The 25,153-nt window shown below is 35.1% G+C and overlaps 1 protein-coding gene across 1 annotated transcript; it reads left to right on the top strand.

The window, feature by feature from the left end:
• The first annotated feature begins 12,806 nt into the window (after positions 1-12,806).
• Positions 12,807-14,097, top strand: LOC116876636 (glyceraldehyde-3-phosphate dehydrogenase-like). The gene has a single exon (XM_032872907.1). It carries the CDS (start codon positions 12,873-12,875, stop codon positions 13,872-13,874), a length of 1,002 nt encoding a protein of 333 aa, XP_032728798.1. The 5' UTR covers positions 12,807-12,872; the 3' UTR covers positions 13,875-14,097.
• The last annotated feature ends 11,056 nt before the right edge of the window (positions 14,098-25,153 follow it).

Here is a 25,153-nt window from a genome sequence, read left to right as displayed (position 1 = left end):
TGTTATTTTCAGATTTATACACTCCTTTACATTTTGCTAAATTTCATTTTTAAGAGTAGTGTTGTATAAGCCCCGTTTTATCTGTTCCCCTACTGAGAAATAGGTTGCTTTGGTTTTTCCCACCACTGTACACATTGTTACAGCATTATATAAAGTTTAAAAATATCTTCTCCCAGGGTGTGGCTTGCATTTTTCACATTTATTAATTAATTCACATTTAACATACAAGAGAGATTTTAATTTTAATATTGGCACATTTATTGATTCATTTTTAATGGTTTGTCCTTTTGAAAAAAGTCTTTTATGCTCATACATTTTTATAGGTACTTCAGGAAAAAAGTGCAAGGATTTTGATTAAAGCTTATCTTGAAAAATCTAAGTTAACTTACTAAGAGGCTAGTATGTATATGTATATATATTTTCTTCATTTAGATTGGCAGGTTCAAACTTCTCTACACTAGCATAGCATTAAACAAATGAATCCATAACTATACAATAGTTGATGGTGATAAGTGCCATGGAGAAAAATAAAGCAGGAATGGAGGTAAGGAAGAGGCTATTTTCAGGTGGGATTTTCTAACAGACAAATAAACAAAGACATGAAAGTAAAGAAAGGCATCATACGTTTGAAGGAAGACCATTCCAGAAGAGGAGCAAGTTAAGTACAGAGACTCTGAGCTCAGCATCCGTGTGTAGGTGCATATTGGAGGGGGTGGCGGGGGTTCTTAATAGCTGTAAGGAAGTCAGCAAGGCTGGAGCAGAGTGGAATAAATTTTTCAGAGATGAGGTAAAGGGAGGAAGTAATGCAAGATCAAATCATGAAAGACAAGGAGGATTATAATGAGAACTTTGGCTCTTACTCTAGGGAGTTGGAAAGTTTGAGCAGAGAAATTAACATAAGATGACTTATACACCCTTGACTGCTGTGTTCAAAATAGATAGAGTGGGCACGCAATAGCTGAGAGATAAGCTAGGATGCTATTTCAATAAAAAAAAAGGTGGCTTGTATTGGCATGTTTATGGTAGACCTTGTAAAAGATGTTCAAATCCCACTTTAGATGTTTTGAATATAAAGCTGGCAGGGCTTCAGAAAAAGCAAAATTAAAAAGGACCTAAAAGTTTTTGGCTTGCGCAAATGGAAGGGTACAATTTGTTTTATGTGAGTCTGATTCGATAATTCAATCTCTTCTGTTAACTTAGACTGGTGCAGTAATAAGTCTTACCTTTAATGTGCACAAATATTGATGAAGACACTTTTTAGCATGTTAAAGTAGGAGATGGAAAAATAAAATGACTTGATGCCAGGATAGCTACCTATTCATACTTTTTATGAAGTGGCAAAACTTGAGGTTAATGACAGCTAAGTCTTAAGAATGGAAAATGAAGGAAAGATTTAGGATCTAAGAAGGATAGCTAAGTGTATTAAAAGGTCAAAGTCAAGAGAAGAGAGGGAAAAAATTCCCTTTCCTTTTTCTACTACTACTAGTAAAAGAGACTTTAAAAAGATGGTAGCAGAAGAAAAACTGTAAAGACCTTTTTCAAGAAGACTTGAAGGCCTTCTTATCCATACTACCTAAAAACCTATTATATTCACTCATAAATATAATCAAGGTTACTGATTACTCAAAAGCTATACAGATTAACTACTGACCAGATGAAGTAACTACAGAATGTTAAGAGTATTCAACAGTCACATGAGGGTGAAGAATTTGGACATTTAAGAATTTCAGCAGAAGCCTGGTAAGTTACTGAAATGGTTTCTTAATTATCAGGGCTAAGACATGTATTTTAGGTATCAAAAAATGCAGTGATTATTTGTGTAGACAACTATTCCCCATCTGGATTTAAATGTCTGTGAGCATAGGCTTCAGATAGTATAATGACAAACCTGCTACAGTGGGTAAAGTCAATGGTTTGTGAGGTCTGAAAGGGCTACTGCCCTACCCCTTTCAAACCCACAAATGGGATACTGAATTCCATAGTAAGAATGTAGAGTATAGGGTACTTTAATCTGGCTTTATGAATATTAGCAAGAAATACTAAATATAAGATGATCAACACAGAGATGGTAGGTCTGATGGGAATGGTCCCTAGTCTTGGATGCCTTAGCCAACCTTGGTCTTAAGAAGCCAAGAACAGGAATGCCTGGGTAGCTCAGTCAGTTGAGCCTCTGCCTTTGGTCAGGACATGATCCCAGGGTTCTGGGATTAAGTCCTGAATTGGGCTCCTTGCTCAGGAGGGAGCCTGCTTCTCCCTCTGCCTGATTCTCCCCCTGTTGTGCTCTCTCTCTCTGACAAATAAATAAAACCTTAAAAAAATAAATAAAAAGAAGCCAAGAATGTAAGAGGCAGTAACTACTCTGTCTCAGTTAAGTGGCTATTAAAAAGAATCTCATGCAACATGGGGGGTTAAGGGGGTAGGAGAAGAGTAAATGAAACAAGATGGGATTGGGAGGGAGACAAACCGTAAGTGATTCTTAATCTCACAAAACAAACTGAGGGCTGATGGGGGGAGGGAGGTTGGGGGGGTGGAGTTATGGACATTGGGGAGGGTATGTGCTATGGTGAGTGCTGTGAAGTGTGTAAACCTGGCGATTCACAGACCTGTACCCCTGGGGATAAAAATATATTATATATTTATAAAAAATAAAATAAAATGACTTGTAAAAAATAAATAAATAAATATTTTTAAAAAAAAGAATCTCGATATACAGTAATTTCCAGGAGAACAAATGGACAGTTATCAGAAGGGAGGATGGTCAGGGGATGGGTTAAACAGGTAATGGGGATTAAGGAGTGTACTTGTTTTGAGAACCAGGTGTTGTACAGAAATACTGAATCACTAAATTGTACACCTGAAACTAATATTACACTGTATATTAACTGAAATATAAAAACTTTAAAAAATTTCTATGAAAGAGGAATAAGATTAGGTTCTGAAAATGCTCTAAGATGAACCTGTTTGGATATAGAGATGCCATGGTAGAAGGTAAAACAAGGTGATATTAAAAACTGAAAATGCAACTGGAGTGATTTGATGGTTAAATAGCTTTTACCTGACTTCACAATTAGATATTGTGTGTCACTAAATCATGTTGCCTTTGTGCTTTTCATATATGTATTGAGTTCCTCTTGTTTTATTAGGACAAATGCAAACTTTTAGAATTGTCCCAGACCACCTATTACTAAGCATTAAGCAAAATTGAAGTCCAGAAGCTAACAATGGATATTATATTGATTAAATATTTCGTTCAGATAGGAATTTTGATTCCCACTAAATTCCTTTTCAATAGTCTGATATATCCCTATATAAGGAAGAATGTTCCTGGAGACCAATGGATTTCAACGATTTTTCTTTAGTTTCCTTTGTTTCTTAAAGTTAAGGCCCCCAAAGAAACTTTGTTTGCATAGATTTATTGATATGCACCTTATTAGAAATTAAAACCGATAGGGCCACCTGGCTGGCACGGTCAGTTAAATATCCAACTTTTGGTTGTAGCTAATGTCATGATCTCAGGGTCCTAGGATAGAGAGCCCCACACGGGGCTCCATGCCCAGCGGGGAGTCTACTTGGAATTCATTCTCCCATCTTCCCCCTTCCACTCTGCTCCTCCCCAACTTCGCACATGTTCTCTCACCCTCTCTAAAATAAAGTCTTTATAAGAAAAGAAGTTAAAACTGATAAAGAACATAAACAATGAATTTTGGATCACTGAAAAAATTATATAAAATTTAAAAAATTTGAAAAAAAGAACATTGAAAAATATAACTATCCCACTATGGGTTTAAATAACATTTTTCAGGAGTGACACCAAGATAGTAAAGTGGAAGCACTGCATCTTTCTTCCCAACACACACATCAATTCACCAACAAATCATGGGCAAATTTGTAATGATGCTGGTAAATCACTTTCAATTATAGTTAAGTTAAAGTATTAATAACTAAAATATGTTAGAAGATACACATACACAATATGAATAGATGTAACTGGGACAACAGTAACAAAGTGTGGAGGAAAAAAGTTCATTAAATCATATAGAAAAACTCTAGACTTTTATTATCTGCTTAAAATAGGTTACAACTATAAGATACTTTATGTAAGCCCCAAGGTAACAAGGAAGGAAGGAAGGAATCTATAGAAGTTACAGGGAAAGGAATCAAAGTAGATCTACACACACACACACACACACACACACACACATGCACACACGCACAGGAAGATAGCAAGAGAGGATGACCAAAAGAACTATAAGACTAGCAACAAAAACAAAAGCAAACAAAAATGGCAAAAGTAAACCCTTCTCTATCAATTACTTGAGATTTGAATGAATTAAACTCAAGGATAGAGTGGCTAAATGGATTTTAAAAAAATATCAAAATATATGCGGTCTACAAGAAACTCACTTTAGATTTAAGAACACACATTGGCTGAAAGGGATGCAAAAACAATCTGTGCAAAAGGTAATCAAAAGAGAACAAGGATGATTATACTTACCAGAAAAAACAGACTAAGAAAAAACTGTCACAAGATACAAATGAGGGCCTTATGTTAAAAGGCTCAATCAGGAAGACATAAGGTTTATAAAAACATATGAATCTACCATTACAGCATATAAATATGTAAAACAAAGATTGATAGAACTAAAAGGAAGAGAGAGATAGCAAAATGGTAATGGTCAAAGACTTTCTACCTCATTTTCAATAGAGCATCCAGACAGATCCATAAGGACATAGGAATTGACTAACACTATAGACCAAATGGACTTTATGAAATAGAACATTTCACTAACAGAATACACTTTCTTGTCAAGCACATAGCTCTTTCTCCTGCACAGATCATGTTAAGTCACAAAACAAGTCTTAAATTTGAGAAAACTGAAGTCATACTAAGTATCTTTGACCACAATAGAATGAAAGTATGTATCAATAAAAGGAAAACTGGAAAATTCACAAATATGTAGAAATTAAAACATATTGCTGATCATTGGCTCAAAGAAAAAATCAAGTGGGAATTTAAAAAATACCTCCACATAAAAAAATATATACTAAAATTTGTACCATTTCTGTAGCCGCTTATACAAGAGTGAAATTCAGAATGATAAAAATCTACATTAAAAAAGATTGAGCTACCTACTATGTTCCATGTGCATTTACTTGGATTGGCTTATTTAATCTCCACAATAGTATAAAGAAGTTATTATTCTTATCCTACAGATGAGAGGATTGAAACCCAGACAAATCACCTATCTTTACTAATATGATATTAATTACTGAGGTCCAGAAATCAAATGAAGGCCTGTCTAACAATAAAGCCCCACGATTCTTCCAGGATTCCAAATGATAATAAAAATAACTGAACTATAAAAAGATCTCAAACAACTTCACATATCACAAACTAGAAAAAGAAAAAAACCATGCACAAAGCTTGCAGAAAGGAAGATTAGGGTAGAAATTAAAGGGGGATATTAAAACAAGTTATTTTGAAAAGAAATACTGAAAACACCTAGACTAAGGAAAAAAACAAAAGACTCAAAATCAGAAATGAAAGACACTAGAACTGATGCCAGAGATAAAAAGGATCATAAGTTTTTTTTTAACAAATTATATACTAATAAACTAGATAACCTAGAAGAAATTAATACCTGGAAACATACAATCTACAAAGGACAATTATGAAGAAATAGAGCCTAAACAGATTCCGTAACTAGTATGGAGACTGACTCAGTAACCAACCCTGTTCCCAAAAAAGCCCAGGACCAGATAGCTTCACCAGTGAATCCTACCAAATGTATAAATAAAAATTAACCCAAATCCTTAAATTCCTCTGAAATATTGAAGAGGAGAGAACACAGATCAATAGAATAGAGCACATAAAAATAAATCCATGCCTATACATGGTCAACTCATCCTTGATAAGGATTCCAAAATACACAGTGGGGAATAATACTCTTCAGCAAATGGTGTTAGGAAAACCGCATTTCCACATTCAAAAGAATGAAATCAGACCATTATCTTCTACTATGCCCCAAACAACTCAAAATTGATTAAAAACTTAAACATAAGATCTGAAACTGCAAAACTCCCAAAAAAACACACATTGGTCTTTTGGAAAATATTGGTTTACTCAGTTACACAGATTTTCCATGTTGTCATATTTTATTACTCAATATCAAGCCACATTTTAATATTGACACTTATATCTTCAGTACAAATCTGTAGTGGAAAACAGTTTTATATTTGATACAGCCCGATTAAAAAAAAAAATCTTGGTATATTACTGGACTTGGGTTGAGACCATCCCTACCACCATGGGCTATCATATCATTCTGATGCTTAAGTTACAAATTATCCCTCAAGTAATGCCAGAAAGACATCCAACTGAGGAGGAGATAGTACGGCAAGGTTTACTAATTAAGAGTAAATAGTATTTTTAAGAATACACAAAGGGAAGAAGTCCACAGTACATAAAAGGAGGTTGTTGTTCTCCCTATGGGGACAATTTCAGTGTCCTTTCCACATGGACTGCTGTGTGTTCCAAGCATAATTCTCTCCCAGCTAAGGTAAAACTATCACTCTAGTTTGCTGATGTTTGATTTTGGCTATTATAGCTCATTCCCCTACAGAGGTACACAGTTCAGGTACACAAAGTTAGGTAGAGTATGGCAAACACTACGTACTCCCAAATGGAACTATATTTGGTATCAACTAGTAGTCTCATGGAACATTCAATGCTTGAGGGTTCAGAGCTTTTCCAATATTATAAGTATTTCATATTTCATTTTACATATTACAAAAATACTTATTAACCCAAGAAGGGACACTAGAGGGAGCTATCTTCTACAGTTTCCAGCTACAACTGGAAACCAGCGTAGAGAGAGAACACAACTATAAATGAGCGGGGAATTGAATAATGCTATTAATGGAGAAGCATACCTACCAGCAGTAGTACAAGGAGGTAGCAGACTCACCTAGGAAAGATTACTGGATATGCACCGTTAAAAAGTGTTTGTAGGAAAACAATGGTAACCTTAAATAATGGCAGGACATTATTGAACAGTACCACCTTTATTATCCTCTAATGAGTCTAGTACCGTATGCTTACAAAAATTAATTTACTGTTCCTGTGCTGCAAATGGCATTAGACAGAAAAAGAAACACTACAATGTCATCCTTATGTGCAGGGGGGTGGTAGGATAGATGGGTAGCGTTACATAATGGCACCCGGAAGCCAATGTCTCTAAAAGTTGTTTTATAATAACTGAGATATGATTATGTCCACAAAGCAGATCAAATTCAGAGTTTACAGAAAAATGGTCTTAAGTCACCATCTCAGTTACTGGGAATGTGATACAGCAGGAAAGGTCACTTCTATTGGGGGAGAAATAGTGTGCTTTAGCCAAAGTAGTTTATATCAAACATTAATTTTCCACTATAGATATTTGGTATAACAAAGGATTTATAAGACTACTGATGGAATTAAATGAAAACCAGGCTCACATAAATGCTCATCTGCAAAGGGATAAATTTGGGATTCGGGTTTAAGCCCCAGTTTGGTAGAATACTTACAGAAACTGGACCCAAAAGGAAATAAATTTGGCTTTAGAAAAATTACTCAATTACATGCCTTCAGCAACACACGTAGAAAAGTTCAAATGACTCCGGATCAAAGAGGTATTTACAGTAATCGAACTGTTAAACATTAGAAGACCTATACCTGATTGAACAGTGGTAATGAGTCTGATTATAGGTAGGAAATGCAAGCAAATAATAAACAATACTGAGGAAAATTTATACAAAAAAGGAGACAGGTAAAGAATGGCTGAAGAATACTGGGTTAAGGAAAAGGAAATAATTTAGATAACTTTATATATTTTTTTCTTGTTAAGATTTTATTTATTGGAGTGCCTGGGTGACTTAGTCAGTTGGGCGGCTACCTTTAGCTCAGGTGATGATCTCAGGGTCCTGGGATCGAGCCCTGCATCGGGCTACGTTATAGGTGGGGAACCTGCTTCTCCCTCTCCCTCTGCCTGCTGCTCCCCCTGCTCGTGATCTCTCTCCCTCTCTCTCTCTCTCTCTCTGTGTGTCAAACAAATAAATAAATAAATCTAAAGATTTTATTTTTTTGACAGAGAAGACACAGCAAGAGAGGGAACACAAGCAGGGGGAGTGGGAGAGGGAACCCAACGTGGAGCTCTGTCCCAGGACTCTGGGATCATGACCTGAGCTAAAGGCAGACGTTTAACAATTCAGCCACCCAGGTAAACTTGTATTTTCAATAACTAGCTAAAAAGATCTTAGCTTTTAAGAATTGCATTCTATTATTTACTTCTTGACAATGAACAAGTGCCTGTATTTATATAATCTACTTTGAACCAAGTATCACATTGAAGTACTTAAATTTCATGGCATATGATCTTACAAAAAAACATGCAATAAAACTGACATACTTAGGTACCAGATATTTATAGCACCTTTTCAAGATTTATTTTTATAAAATGAACATAACTTTTAAAAATATCCCTATTTTTAGCCAATTTGTAGTGTTTAAAGCACTCAATTTCTTTCATGTTGAACCTGACCATTTCTGATGAAAATATGTCTTGCCAACAAAGCTAATTCTCTACCAGTGCTAAACCATCAAAAATAACAAGAGCAAATTTAATTAGAAAGGCAAAAAAAGTTAATTAAAATTACAAAGTAAATTTAGCAACACAGCTCTTCAAATATCTGCTGCATTGGTGATTAAGCAATTATAAACTAGGAATCTGTTTACAATAATTTAATGGAATAGCGCTACTTCCAGGATATGAAGGATTCTAATTTTCTTAATGCTGAAAGCACATAATGCTCAATGGCAAGTAGATCTGATTTCTCAGGTGCGTATATAAAGACAAACTAAAATATTTAAGTTCATTTTTCTGAGTCTATTTTCAATATATAAATTACACTTTGCTTATTTTAAAATGTAAATTAAATACACATTTCCACAATCATTAGGAATGCTTAATCTAGGCCTTTTTGAAAATTCAAGTATGTTCTATTACAAAAATATTTTGTCTATGGTTATTCACTTCCTTCAAAATTATTAACATTTTAAGGAAACCCTTCTTTGAAAATTAGAAAGAACTTCTAAGTATGTTTGAAATGAAACATACTTAGAGCCCATCAGTTGTTAATTCCATGGTTTAGGACAAATTACTTGAGTTTTCTGAGCATTGATTTCCTGGTAGTTAAAATAAGTGAAAAGTCAACAAGTAATATATGTAGGTTTTATTGTTATTCCTAGAATTAGTATAATGAATATCAAATGCATAAAACACAATAGAAACTAAATCATTTCTGTCTTTTAGATTTGGTTTAATAGATTACACAAATTTAATAGATTATACAAATTAAGGGAATTTAGATGTATGTGGCTTTCTTTTTTAACCTAACTAGCTCTTTTTATCACAGATATTATGATTGCCCAAATTACAAGTGAGAATAGTATGGTTTTCCAGAAACAAAATTAAAGTGGAAAGGAACCAAGTAAAGCTCCTATATAGCCAAACTGACAAACTAACTTTATATATTTTAAAGTAATTATTATAATTTCCAAGAGATTGTGACCAGACTAATGGAAGACATTTGATAAAGTAAAGCAAAAATAAAGGCCTGAGAGATTTAACTGAGATGAATAACTGGATGTATATTTAGGCCATATAATGGGTTGGGAGCCAAGTGTCAACTCTTCCTCAGGGACATTGTGGGCCAAAGCTGCATTCCATTTCCATTGGGAGGTGTGAGGCCTAAAAGGTGAGCTGAATATCAATTCCCGACCAAAACTGGACAGAATAACCAGATCTTTGTGCTCCAACTAAACATAGTGACTACTGGCTCAAAAAAAAAAAAAAAAAAAAGTTTTCAGAATCTCACAACTTAATACTCCAAATGGTTTAGAATTTAAAAAAAAAAATCATTCATCATAATAAGAATCTGAATGAGATTGAGAGAGAGATTTCTCACTTGAATGAGAAAACACAATTAAAAGATACCAATACTTAGATACCTCACATGGAATTATCTGAGAAGAAATTAAAACAATTACGATAAAGAATCAAAGGGGACCTTTAGAGCTAAACTGAAAAAAAAAAAAATTTAAATAGATACACAGCGCAGGACTTGAACTCGTGACTCAAGCTCAAGACCTGAGCTGAGATCAAGAGACCAACACCTAACTGACTGAGCCACTCAGGTGCCCCCTAAAATACTTAAAACAACAACAACAAAAAAAAACCTCACTGAGCAGGGACACCTGGATGGCTCTGACTCTTGGTTTCAGCTCTGGTTGGATCTCAGAGTCATGAGATGGAGCCCCTTATCAGACTCTGAACTCAGCTCACTGGAGAGTCCCTCTGTCTCAGCTCCTCACTCACTCACTGTATGTGCATGTGTGCATTCTCTTTCTCTCTCTCACACACACACAAAATAAATGTCTTTAAAAAAACAAGCAAAAAACAACACTTCATTGGATAGGCTCAAACGTAGTTTGGAGAGGACAGAGGGAAGAATTGGCCAATTTCAAGACAAACTGGTAGATGTTACTCAATTTTCTGTTCAGACTGGGTAGCAAAAACAATGAATTCGGCAATTTGTCACAACAGTAAAAATCTAACTTATGCATTCTAAGAGTCTCAGGAGGGGTGAAGAGTGCAAGTCTTAAAAATATATATTTGAAGGAATACTGGCTAAAAAAATTTTGAAATTGCACTATATCTCTGCAAGATCTCGTCATTAAGGTAAAAAAATAGGCAGAAATTTGTATTTTTGGAAATTCCTTTGAGTTTGTAATTACTGAGAAGTTAATGTTTTAAATCCAAAATTATAATACTACAATACACATAGTCATGTGATTATGTAAAAGAATAAACTTCCATAGAAGTAGCATTGCACTCTGCATATTAAACATTTAAGACTTTGAGGAAAGTTACTAATCCTAGGGTTCTCAAGTTGGTGGCCTGTGATAAACAATGTCAGTATTAGGTTCCTAACATGTTTTTGTTGACTTCCCAGAGAATTAGATAGAACTATCTAAAAAACTTTTCCTAATGGAATAGATTCTTCTAGGAATACCTAATAGCTTGTATTGGAAATAGATTTTCCAAAACTTGTAAATGCTACCTTAATAGATGAAAGTCACTTTCAAATGAATATAAACAATTAACTCTGAAATAAAAAACAAATGGGCAGAATTTACAAATAGAGAAGCAAAAATAAGTAACTTTAACACTCCTATTAGTGGATAAAGGTTTATTATAACAGTTAACTACTTTGAAATATTTTCATATACCAAAACTGTGAAAGAATGAAGATTTAAAACATAATCAAATATTATACCTCATTTGCATGACTTTAATGTTTTATGTACACAACAAAAGCTATCACAGAAATACAAAATATGATTTTATTTAAATATCAGCAATAATTATGTCCCCAGCAAGAAAAAAAATTATTTGGCAGGTAATGGAAATATTGAAGGAAGTTAGCTCTAATCTTAGTGCAAGTGCAAGACATAGGACCAGTTCAACCAAAAAATGACAAGCGTTTATAAAAGATTACCTACAAGTCTTCACTTCAACATAGAAGAAACCACCCTCACTTGAAAGTTATGAATTTCTAAAAGCAATTCATGAGTCCAATGTGGTGACACAAGATTCATCTGAGTTTTATGCATTTCTCAAGGAACAGTAAGGTCATCTCTATCAAGACAGTAACCCCATCTCTAAAGAGGATACTTCTTAGTTTAGGAAATGCTTAGAAATATAGTGATGGGGGCACCTGGGTGGCTCAGTGGGTTAAAGCCTCTGCCTTCGGCTCAGGTCACCACATCGGGCTCTCTGCTCTGCAGGGAGCCTGCTGTCTCCTCTCTCTCTCTGCCTGCCTCTCTGCCTACTTGTGATCTCTGTCTGTCAAATAAATAAATAAAATCTTTTTTTTTTTTTTTTTAAAGATTTTATTTATTTATTTGACAGAGAGAGATCACAAGTAGGCAGAGAGGCAGGCAGAGAGAGAGGAAGGGAAGCAGGCTCCCTGCTGAGCAGAGAGCCCAATGCGGGACTCGATCCCAGGACCCTGAGATCATGACCCGAGCCGAAGGCAGCGGCTTAACCCACTGAGCCACCCAGGCGCCCCTAAATAAATAAAATCTTAAAAAAAAAAAAAAAAAAAAAAAAAAAAAAAAAACAGTGATGAAAATCTTTGGCTCAAGAAAAATAATACTCATAATACCAACAGCAGTTAGATTCAGAAAAGTCTCTGTGTAATTTGTTTCTGAAGTGTCATATATAAGACTATGTGGCACATTAGGAAATTGGAGACAATAGCCTTGTGATGATAATTTTAAACAGAGTATGACGAAATGTAGTTATATCTGCACATTCTTTTGATATCCATGAATATTAGGGGATTAATACACAAAGAGTTGGATATGCAAATACAGTAAAATGTTAATAAAATTTGGAATATAGTTTTGACCGTAAAGGTTTGGACATTTTGTTGTATATTAGCATATTTTATTAAAATATTAAAATACTAAAACAGGACTGGCACTGTCCAAAATAGTAGCCACTAATAACTTAGATTAGTTAAAAGAAATTTCTTCAGTCACAGTAACAACATCTCGAGTGTTAAAGAGTTACATATGGCTAGAAACTACCATATTAGACCACATTATTGACTTTAAAAACAATTATGGTGACTATAGTTAGAAATACCGTATTTTATATTGGAAAGTTGTTGAGAATATATCTTAAAAGTTCCTGGCTCTCTACTCTTCCCCGTTCGACAGACAGCCGCATCTTCAGGTGCAGTGCCAGCCGCGTGCCCGAGACACGATGGTGAAGGTCGGAGTGAACGGATTTGGCCGTATTGGGCGCCTGGTCACCAGGGCTGCTTTTAACTCTGGTAAAGTGGATATTGTCGCCATCAATGACCCTTTCATTGATCTCAACTACATGGTCTACATGTTCCAGTATGATTCTACCCACGGTAAATTCCACGGCACAGTCAAGGCTGAGAACGGGAAGCTTGTCATCAATGGGAAGTCCATCTCCATATTCCAGGAGCGAGATCCCGCCAACATCAAATGGGGCGATGCTGGTGCTGAGTATGTTGTGGAGTCCACTGGGGTCTTCACCACCATGGAGAAGGCTGGGGCTCACTTGAAGGGCGGGGCCAAGAGGGTCATGATCTCCGCTCCTTCTGCTGACGCCCCCATGTTCGTGATGGGTGTGAACCATGAGAAGTATGACAACTCCCTCAAGATTGTCAGCAATGCTTCCTGTACCACCAACTGCTTGGCTCCTCTGGCCAAGGTCATCCATGACAACTTCGGCATTGTGGAGGGACTCATGACCACCGTCCATGCCATCACTGCCACCCAGAAGACTGTGGACGGCCCCTCTGGGAAGCTGTGGCGTGACGGCCGAGGGGCTGCCCAGAACATCATCCCAGCTTCCACTGGTGCGGCCAAGGCTGTAGGCAAGGTCATCCCTGAGCTGAATGGGAAGCTCACTGGCATGGCCTTCCGTGTCCCCACCCCCAACGTGTCTGTTGTGGATCTGACCTGCCGCCTGGAGAAAGCTGCCAAATACGATGACATCAAGAAGGTGGTGAAGCAGGCATCAGAGGGCCCTCTTAAGGGCATCCTGGGATACACTGAGGACCAGGTTGTCTCCTGCGACTTCAACAGTGACACCCACTCCTCTACCTTCGATGCTGGGGCTGGCATTGCTCTCAATGACCACTTTGTCAAGCTCATTTCCTGGTATGACAATGAATTTGGCTACAGCAACCGGGTGGTGGACCTTATGGTCCACATGGCCTCCAAGGAGTAAGAGCCCCCTGAACCACCAGCCCCAGCCAGAGCAAGAGGAGGAGAGAGGCCCTCAGCTGCTGGGGAATCCCTGCCCTAACTTACCCCCCAAAACACTGAGAATCTCCCAACCTCCACTATTTCCATCCCAGACCCCCTGAAGAAGGGGAGGGGCTTGGGGAGCCCTACCTTGTCATGTACCATCAATAAAGTATACTGTATCCAGCCAAAAAAAAAAAAAAAAAGTTCCTGTCATGAGAAAAATATATATTCTAACCATGTGAAATGAATGTTAACTTATATGCATATATTGTGATAATAATCAAATTACCAACTTCATATTTTGATAATCGTATGTTGCATACATTAATACAATGTTATGCAAAATCATATGATTAATGTATGATTAATACAACCATATGCAAAATCATAACATTGTATTAATGATACATAATATAACTGATAGATATCAATTATATAATAAAACTACAAAAAATTTCTAAAGAACTTAAGAAAAAAATCACCTAAAATGTCTGTAATGGAAGGTTGAATAGTGAAAAAAAATTAAACATGTAGATGTTTAATGTAGATTGTATCAGTTATAAAAATAATGATAATTTGTAAGGTAAGAACAAGTTAGAACTAAAATACTGAACAAGACTGTTATTACTTATGACAAGTAAGTGTTAAAAGATTGTAAATTCCTTACATAGTTCAGCAAGAGAGTAAAGATAGACCTAGAAATAAAAGATGTAATTTTTGTCCACGGAAGATTTTTAGACAGGGAAAAAAGGACTAAAATTATTTACCAAAACCAAAAATAGAAGAGAATAAATGATAAAAAGGCACATAAAAATCATCGTGAGCAATATTTCTAAAATATAAAAAAATATAAATGGAAGAAATTCTTAATATTTGACTGGGGAAAAAAAGGAAATAAAAATTGAAATTCATTCAATTTCATTATTTAAAGTGAGAAAGAGATTGCAACCATTTACCCCCAAATAGAGTTCAAGGGGGGGCAGTGTGAGGGGGAAGGCTTACTAACAATTACATATTGAAAACACAAATTTAGGAGGAAAATTAGGATTTTTAGATATGCATTCACCTCATCTTAACTTCTCTGTATATAAACAAATACACAAAATCATAGGTAGAGATTAAGAAGAACACACAATGTGGGAGAAATTAATATATCCTTTAAATGATAGAAACGGCATAAAAAAAATCAAGAATTGAACTTTACGATAAAATAAACATGATCTGATGAACTGAAAGAACACTTCACCCTATAAGGAAGGGATCACTCACTATGGATGGATGGTTGTAATATACATGAAATCACTGAACTGTAACTTGAAAATGGTTATGATAATTTTATATAATATGTTTCACAATGAAAAAAATAACTGAAACAAAAAAAGTTACTCACTTGTTTCAATATTTGAGATTTTTCATAAAGAGAAAAGCTAGATAATTTTAACCATGTAACCATTTGATAAAGAATTCTAATCTATCAAGAATTATAACCAAGAAAGAAGGAACATATAGCAACCCATTTTATGAAGTTAAAATACCCTGATCTCTAAAACCAGACAATAATCTTTCAAGGGAAAGAAAAGAAAAGGCTGATCTCACCTATCAAAGTAGATACAAAATTTCCTAAGATTTAGTAAGATAAGTATATCTGTATACTTAATTTCTTTGAAGAATTCATTAATATTAGAAAAATCTAAATTTACCACATGACAACAGAAGGAAAAAAAAATGATTGTCTCAGTTGCAATAAAATGATTAAACTGATTTATTGATTATAAAAATACTTTAGTAACAGGAGTATACACACAATTTACATGGAAAAGTATGCTGTCAAAATCTATTTTGAAAAAGTTTTCTAGATGAGGAGACATTAGAAGTATTTCCTTTACAGTCAAGATGAAGTACTGAATGTCTACTACTTTAATTATGGAACCCTTGCCAGAAAAATAAACCCCTCTAAAATATAACAGAGCGGGACACCTGGGTGTCTCAGTGGGTTAAGCCTCTGCCTTCAGCTTGGGTCATGATCTCAGGGTCCTGGGATCGAGCCCCGCATCGGGCTCTCTGCTCAGCGAGGAGCCTGCTGCTCTTCCTCTCTCTCTGCTTGCCTTTCTGCCTACCTGTCATCCCTGTCTGTCAAATAAATAAATAAAATCTTTTAAAAATAAATAAATAAAATAAAATTTAAAATATAACAGAGCACTTGTCTATATACAGATAGAAACAAATTATCCACATAAATATTGTAAATGTAAATAGAAAAAAAATCAAATGAGTAAAAATGAATAATTTTATCAAGGTTGTTATATATGATCATTTATTAATTTCTGTACACTTGGCATAATAATTCAGAAAGTTTAAGATATAGCTAAAACAATGTACTAAAATAAAAAGGTAAAACAAAATGAATTTTGTTTAGCTGAAGAATTAAAATCAAGAGATATGCAGGTTCATGGGTGGAACTCAACTTATTTTATGAGGTTAGTCTTATCCTGATACCAAAATAATAAAAATACACAAGACAAAAAACACTATACAAGGGTGATTTAACATTTGAAAAGTCAAAGTAGTCCACAATTCTAATATACTGAAGAAAAGCATTTGAGAAAATCCAACACTCATAAAAACTCTCAATGGGGCACCTGGGTGGCTCAATTTGTTAAGCATCTGAGAAAATCCAACACTCATAAAAACTCTCAAAGCGGCACCTGGGTGGCTCAATTTGTTAAGCATCTGACTCTTGATCTCAGCTGAGCTCTTGATCCCAGGGTAGAGATGGCATGAAACCAACTTTAAAAAAAGAAAGAAAAAACTCTCAAAGGTAGAGAAGAATTACCTCAACTTGATCAAGAGCGTCTACTAAAAACCCCTAAAGCTAACATAGCACTCAATAGTGAGAGATGGAAACCTTCCCCTCTAGAATTGGAAACAAAGCAAAAATGTGCCCTGATGGCCCTCCTTCACCACACTACTGGAAAGTCTAGCTAAAATAGGGAAGACCTACAGAGTGGACAGGAAGAAATACCCTTTGCTGGTGTCCATGATTACTGATGTAGAACATCCTAAATAATTGACAAAAACAAAAAGCCTCCTAGAATGAATTCAGCAAAGTCACAAAATGGAATTGCACACTCACAAAAACCTGCATTTTTTTTAAAGATTTTATTTATTTATTTGACAGACAGAGACCACAAGTAGGCAGAGAGGCAGGCAGAGAGAGAGAGAGGAGGAAGCAGGCTCCCCGCTGAGCAGAGAGCCTGATGCGGGGCTCGATCCCAGGATCCTGAGATCACAACCTGAGCCGAAGGCAGAGGCTTAACCCACTGAGCCACCCAGGCACCCCAAAACCTGCATTTTTATATACTACAATAAATAAGAAAAGTAGGGTCCTTATACTTGAGGCAAATATGGACATATTTACCAACAGAATTTCTGATGATACACGTTTCAAAATAATTTGGTGAGGATACACATTTCGAAATAATTTGGTGAGGATACCCACTGCAAAATAATTTGGTGAGGAGGTATACAGTTGAGTCCACAGATTCTCCCCAGTCAAAACTCCACATAGAACTTGACTCCCCAAAACCTTTATTAATACCCTGCTGACTAGAAGCCTTCTTGATAATATAAACAATTAACACGCATTTTGTACGTGCATTATATACTGTGTTCTTATAATAAAGCCAAAGAAAATATTAAGAAAATCATAAGAGAAAACATATCTGCAGTACAGAAAGAATTTCCATTTTAAGTGGACCCATGCAGTTCAAACCCACATTAAGAATAAGCTGCATAAAACAAGACTGGTTATGGGTTCACAATAGTTGAAGTTGGAAAACTTATAGTTTTTAATACTAAACTCACTTATTCCATGGCTCTCAGAGCACGGTTCTCACACCAGAAGCAGCACTGCTAACTTGTGAGTGAGAAGAACAAACACTTGGCCCCAACCCACATACTTTTATCAACACTCTGTGTGTGAGGCCATTAGTCCATGAACTTAGTGAGCCCTTTAGATGATTGTGATCCAAACTAATGTTTCCAAATCACTGCATGTCAACTGCTCACCTGAAGACTGGCTGAGTACACATTGCTTTTGTATGTCATCCACAATGCAAGGGGGGGAAAATGTCTAGGCTAGCTGTTCACTAGCAAATTACAGGAAAATCGGGAGACACGTTCATTAGCAAATTACAATAAAAATCAGCAGACATACCACCCTATTCTACTCAAATTCTTACACAGACCTGTAGAAGAGAATCTGTGCCCTAATTCAGTTTATGAGACTAGAAAAGTAGTCTCTGATGAGAGAGAGAAAAATCCCAACCCAGAAACTGAAAAAAAAAAAAAAAAAGAAAGAAAGACAGAAAGAGAGAGAGAAAAGGAAATACAGCAGTCTCTCTCACTCATGAACACAAGATACAATAATTTTTAAGCAGGCCTTAAGGAAATGGAATCCAAAAAAAAAAAAAAACCCAAAATCCTAACAAGAGAAAGCACTATGCAAGCTTTACATTAGTAAATCCATCAAAGAAGTATCACTAGCAAATGACACAGTATCCAATTCCAGCAGGCTAAAGAAAAGCATTTGAGAAAATCCAATACGCAGTCATGTTAAAAATACTCTGAAAGTTAAGAACAGAAAAGAATTACCTCAAATTGATACAGAACATCTGCCCCAAACAAACAAAAAACAGCCCTAAAGCTTACATATCACTTAATAGTGAGAGACAAAGAGCATTTCCCCTAATACCAGAAACAAGGAAGACTTCTCCTCACCACTCATTCACCATAGCACTGAAGTTCTAGCTACAACGAAGGGGGGAAAAAAAAGATGTAAGAGGCATAAAGAGTGCACAGAAAGATATAAAACTCCTTTCGTGGGTGTACATAATTATCTACATAGAACATCCCAAGTAAGTACCAAAAAGAAAAAGTCTCCTAGGACTAATAAGCGAGCTCAGCAAGGCAACAGAATACTACATGAACACAAAGCAATCAACTACATTTCTACATAATACAAAACAATGAAGAAAATAGCATTCTCACATTTTAGAGATAAATACTGTTATACTTTAAAATAAAATATGATTTCTGATATTCATTTCAAAATAATTTGGTGAGGTTGGGGGAGAGACACATATAAAGCAACATTGATCATGGGTTAGGTGAAGCTAAGAAATGCATGTAGTTTTTTACACTAACCTCACTTGCTCCATGGCTCTCATGCTTGGTTCTTCTACCAGTGGCACTGGGGAATTTGTGAAAAGAGCAAGCACTTAGCCTCCATGAATATATCTTGATTCAAAATTTCATTTGGGGCCTCTTAGTCCATGACTTAACAAGCCCCTCAGGCAGTTCTGATCCAAGCCATTTCCCACTCACTGTGTATCAGTTACTCTCACCTGAAGATTGGCTGTTTATGTTTGTATATACATTGCTGTTGTATATATTTTAAGTTCAATACAATATAATGGTGGGGGAAGTGAATGAAAATATCTAAGCTAGATGCTTCGCTAGCAAATTAGAATAAAATGAGAGGACATGTAATCCTATTCTTATACAAATAATTATGGAGGCTGGAAGAAGGAAATCTGTTCCCTAACTAGTTTTGAAGCTAGAAAAAACTTAACCCAAGAACTGAACCAAAAAAGTATGAGAAAAGGAAATATCAAAGCTAATCTCACTTATGAACAGAAGATGCAATAATTTTAGGCAAGAGTTAAGGAAACAGAATCCAGCAGCATATACAAAAATGACAATAAAACACCACACACTAAATTGACTTTACTCTAGAAGAGCAAAGTTGGTTTAACATTAGCAAAACTGTAAATGGAAGGGGGACAAGAGCAGTTTGTATATTCTTGGTATACTCTTTTTCTTGCTCCAGATGCTAGCTACATGGGTTTGCTTGATTTTTTTAAATCTATTAAGATGTATGCTTATGATCATTTGCTTTTCTGATTGTAAGATGAACTTCAGGGTTTTGAAAAAAATTTTTAATTATATTTATTCTCAAAGTTATTGTTCATTATCATGACTGTTGAAAATAGGAAGCATAAGAAACTCCATTATTGAAATATAATAATACACTGAGGAAAATAAAATAATAAATCTGCAATATCTCCTTCAGATAACCTTGATATACTTTTATCTACTGAAATTTGATTTTAAAAAGAAGTCCAATGTTTACTAATACTACAATAAACAAATGTTTTAGAGTCAACAATCATGATCAAAATCAATTCAGCATTTTAAATATCATAATAAACTGGAACGTCCTATCTTCTCAGAACAAAATATTAACAAAAGCATTTGATATTTTAAATGAAAATCTAATTACAAATATTTAAGAATGACCTCAGTCTGTCCTTGATGTTATAAAACACCTCTAGTTCACAACTAGGAAACTAACATATGAGGCTTGTCTTGGCTGAATGCAAGAAGAACAGATCTCCATATCTGCCTGCCAGAATCTTAAAAGCTTATATAGAGGTCCTAAGTGGTTTTAATGATGTATACTATCCAGGTGGTCTCAACAACACCTTACTCTCTCAAGGCTTTGTCCTTGGAACATCTCTTAATGTGGGAAAGATGGGTGGAATGTAAATTCCAGGGACAGGAGTGGGGGTGAGGAGCTCTGATTACCCAGGTCCAGCTCAGTATCAACCTGCCGCTCATGCCTCCTCAATGACCTCCTCCAACAAACATAATAAAATTTTATTCTACTTTTCAATATACCTTTGGTACCTAAGTCAAGCATGACACAATCGTCAATTAAAATTTGTTTTATCTAGACTCTATATGCATAATATGTTATATACAAACTTAATGGTAACAACAAATCAAAATCTGGTAAGCAAATAGATATGCAACAAATAAAGAGAAAAGAATTCACATATATCGCTGAATAAAACCAGTAAACCATGAGAGAAGAGAACAAGAGAAGAAAGGAACAAAGAACTACAAAAACAACCATAAAACAAGTAACAAAATGGCAATAAGTACATACCTACCAATAATTATTGATAATTAATATATTTATAATATAGTAACACTATTATATTAATAATATATATGTTAATATTATATTAATATGTTAATAATAATTAAAATACCTATCTATAATTACCTTAAATGTAAATGGACTAAATATCCCAATCAAAAGACATAGGATGATGAAATGGATAAAAATACAAGACCCATCTATATGCTACTCATAAGAGGCTCATTTCAGACCTAAAGACACATACGGATTGAAAGCAAAGACATGGAAAAGCATTTATCACGCAAACGGAAATGAAAAGAAACCTGGGGTAGCAATACTTGTATGGAATAAAATAAATTTTTTAAAAAAGCCTGTAACAATAGACAAAGAAGGGTACTATATAATCATAAAGGGCACAATCCAACATGAAGATATAACAATTGTGAATATTTATGCACTGAATATGGGATCACCCAAATACAGAAAGCAACTAATAAGAAATATAAGAGAAGTAATTGATAGTATATAATTATAGTAGGAGACATTAGCACTCCATTCCCATCAATTGATAGATCACATAAACAGAAAGTCAATAAGGAAACAGTGGCACATAGGACCAGATGGATCGAACAGATATATTCAGCACATACCATCCTAAAAAGCAGAATACACATTCTTTTCAAATACACATAGGGCACTCTCCAGAACAGATCACATAATTAGGCTACAGAACAAGCCTCATCAAGTTAAAAAAGGACTGAGGTCATTCCACGCATCTTTTCCAACCACAGTGCTATGAAACTAGAAATCAACCCTAAGAAGAAATCTAGAAAGAACACAAATACATGGATATTAAAAACATGTTACTAAACAATGAATGGGCCAACCAAGAAATCAAAGAGGAAATTTAAAAAATATATGAAGACATATGAAATTGAAAACACAATGGTCCAAAATCTTTGGGATACAGCAAACACTGTTCTAAGAGGGAATTTTATAGCAATACAAACCTATCTCAAGAAGCAAGAAAATCTCAAATAAACAACCTAACCCTATACCTAAGGGAGGTAGAATAATAATTTTAAAAAAATAACAAGCAAAACCAAAAACCAACGGAAAGAAGAAAATAATAAAGATGAGAGCAGAAATGGACCCACAATCATATGGTCAGCTAATATCAAACAAAGGAAGAAAAACATTAAACAGAAAAAAAGTCTTTTCAACAATTGGTGTTGAGAAAGCTGGACGTCGACATGCCAAAGTATGAAACTAGACCACATTCTCACACCATACACAAAAATAAATTCAAAATGGATTAAGGTACTAAATGTGAGACCTGAAAACAAAAAATCCTTGAAGAGAGCAGAGGCAGAAACTTTTCTGACATCAGCTGTAGCGACATTTTCTCAATATGTTTCCTGAGTCAAGGGCAATAAAAGTAAAAATAAACTATCAGGACTACATCAAAATAAAGAGCTTCTGCACAGCAAAGGAAACAATCAACAAAACTAAAAGACAACCTATGAAATGGGAGAAGATATTTGCAAATGACATATCTGATAAAGAGTTAGTATCTGGGGCGTCTGGGTGGCTCAGTTGGTTGGGCGACTGCATTCAGCTCAGGTCATGATCCCGCAGTCCTGGGATCGAGTCCCACATCGGACTCCCGGCTCCATGGGGAGTCTGCTTCTCCCACTGACCTTCTCCCCTCTCATGCTCTCTCACTCTCTCTCTCAAATAAATAAATAAATTAAATCTTAAAAAAAAAGTTAGTATTCAAAATATATAAAGAATACACAAAACTCAACACCAAAAACCAAATAATCCAATTTAAAAATAATTAGAAGAACACATGAACAGTTATTTCTCCAAAGAAGACAAACAAATGGCCAAAAGACACATGAAAAGATGCTCAACATCACTCATCATCAGGGAAATGCAAATCAAAACAATGAAATATCATCTCATACCTGTCAGCATGACTAAAATCAAAAACATAAGAAACAAGTATTGGCAAGGATGTGGTAAAAAAGGAACATCTGTGCACCATTGGTGGAAATGCAAACTTGTGCAGCCATTCTGGAAAGTAGTATGAAGGTTCCTCAAAAAATTAAAAATAGAATCTTGTCATTTGCAACGATATAGGGTATTATCCTAAGTGAAATAAGTCAATTAAAAAAGACAAGTATCATATGATCTCACTGATATATAAAATATAAGAAACAAGCCAGAGGATCATAGGGGAAGAAAGGAAAAAATGAAACAAGACAAAACCAGAAAGGGAGACAAACCGTAAGATATTCTTAATCATAGGAAACAAACTGAGGGTTGTTGGGGGTGGGCGGGAGGATGGGGTAACTGTGGGATACACAGTAAGGCGGGCACATGATGTAATAAGCACTGAATATTATATAGGTCTGATGAATCACTGACCTCTACCTCTGAAACCAATAATACATTATATATTAATGAACTGAATTTAAATAAAAAAATAGATTAAAAAAATTAAAAGTAAAACTACCATATGACCAAATAATTCCACAAGAGGGTATCCAAAAATATGAAAACACTAATGCAAAAAAATATATGGACCTCTTTGTTTACTGCAGTGTTATTCACAATAGCCAAATTTTGGAAGCTGCCCAAGTGTTCATTGCTAGGTGAATAAATAAAGAAGTGGCATACACACACACACACACACACACACACACAATGGCATATTACTCAGGTATAAAAAAGAATGAAATCTTGCCATTTACAACAACATGGCTGGATCTAGAAGGTATAATGCTAAGTGAAATAAGTCAGAGAAAGACAAATACTGTATGATTTCACTTATATGTAGAACTTAAGAAACAAAAGAAAAAAGAGACTCTTAATTATAGAGAACAAGCTGATGGTTACCAGAGGGGAGGTGGGTGGCAGGATGCATTAAATAGGTGAAGGGGGTCACATTTATTGGGCGCCTGCCTGGCTCAGTCTGTTATGCATCTGCCTTCAGTTCAGGTCATGATCCCGGGGTCCTGGGATTGAGTCCTGCATTGGGTCCCTGCTCAGCAGGGAGTCTGCTTCTGCCTTTCCCCTTGGTCCTCCCCCACCACCCCCACTAATGCTCTTTCTCTGTCAAATAAATAAAATCTTTTTTTTTAAAGAATACATTTATCATGATAAGCACTGAGTAATGCCTAGAATTATTAATTCGTTATGTTGTACACCTGAAATTAATATAACACTGTATGTTAACTATACTGGAAATAAAATTTTTAAAAAATACATTAAAAATTTATTATCAACAAATTAGGATTTTCTTGTTCAAACATTTAATTATCACACATCATTGTCATTAAGTGGAAAAAGTTGAAGTTTGTGGGGCACCCAGGTGGCTCAGTCAGTTAAGTGCCTGACTCAATTTTGGCTCAGGTCATGATCTCAGAGTTATGACATAGAGCCCTGCAGTGGGCTCTACACTGGGCGTGGAGCCTACATAAGATGCTCTCTCTCCCTCACCCTTTGCCCCTCCCCACCTTCCTCTCAAAAAAAAAAAAAATAGTGAAGTTTGTTTTTGTATGATTAACTGATGCATTTCATACAAGTGAATAAATTATATATAATTTAACAAAATAGTAACCTAAAATAGAAGTACTTTGCATCCAAAAATATGTTTCTATTATCTCTAAGATAAATTATTTGTAGTATCTTCAGAGGATTGGTGGATTACACACTGCTGTAGATGACGACAAAATGCCAAAAAATATTGGAAAATCTGGATGTAGTCTACAGAAGCATAAGCACTCACAAATAGGAATCCTTGTTATTTATCAAAAATATACGGTATTTGTAATTGCTTATATCTTTCATAAACAGCATTTTTACATGAATATACTATGAACATTTCTTTGCTTACCCTCATTAGATTTTTAAAGAGGAGGAAAATAAATTAATCCAGAAATACATGGCATATGTTTGACTTTTAGGATAATTTCATCAGCATACACACTTTTTTTTTTAGCATACACATTTTTAATTCTACTTTGAAAAGAAGTTTGTATGATGAAACAATTACAAAATATAATGATCAAAGTAAACATAATAATGACTAGGAATAATATAACACACACCCTGTAGTAAATAGATTCATCATTCTTCCTTAACTAGACAAAATACAACTACTTTTGAAAGGCTTTAAACTTAACTGTGTGTATTGGCTTTACAAGGAAATATAAGTACATTACCTAAAACTCCTTAATTTCAACCTCTGACTTTTCACGCTG

Source organism: Lontra canadensis, unplaced genomic scaffold (assembly GCF_010015895.1).
Source record: "Lontra canadensis isolate GAN:19392208 unplaced genomic scaffold, GSC_riverotter_1.0 scaffold46, whole genome shotgun sequence".
NCBI lineage: Eukaryota > Metazoa > Chordata > Mammalia > Carnivora > Mustelidae > Lontra > Lontra canadensis.
This window is presented reverse-complemented; position numbering and strand designations above follow the sequence as displayed.

Excerpts from the sequence above, each read along its gene's own strand:
- LOC116876636 (XM_032872907.1), top strand. The coding sequence starts at position 12,873 with ATGGTGAAGGTCGGAGTGAACGGATTTGGCCGTATTGGGCGCCTGGTC.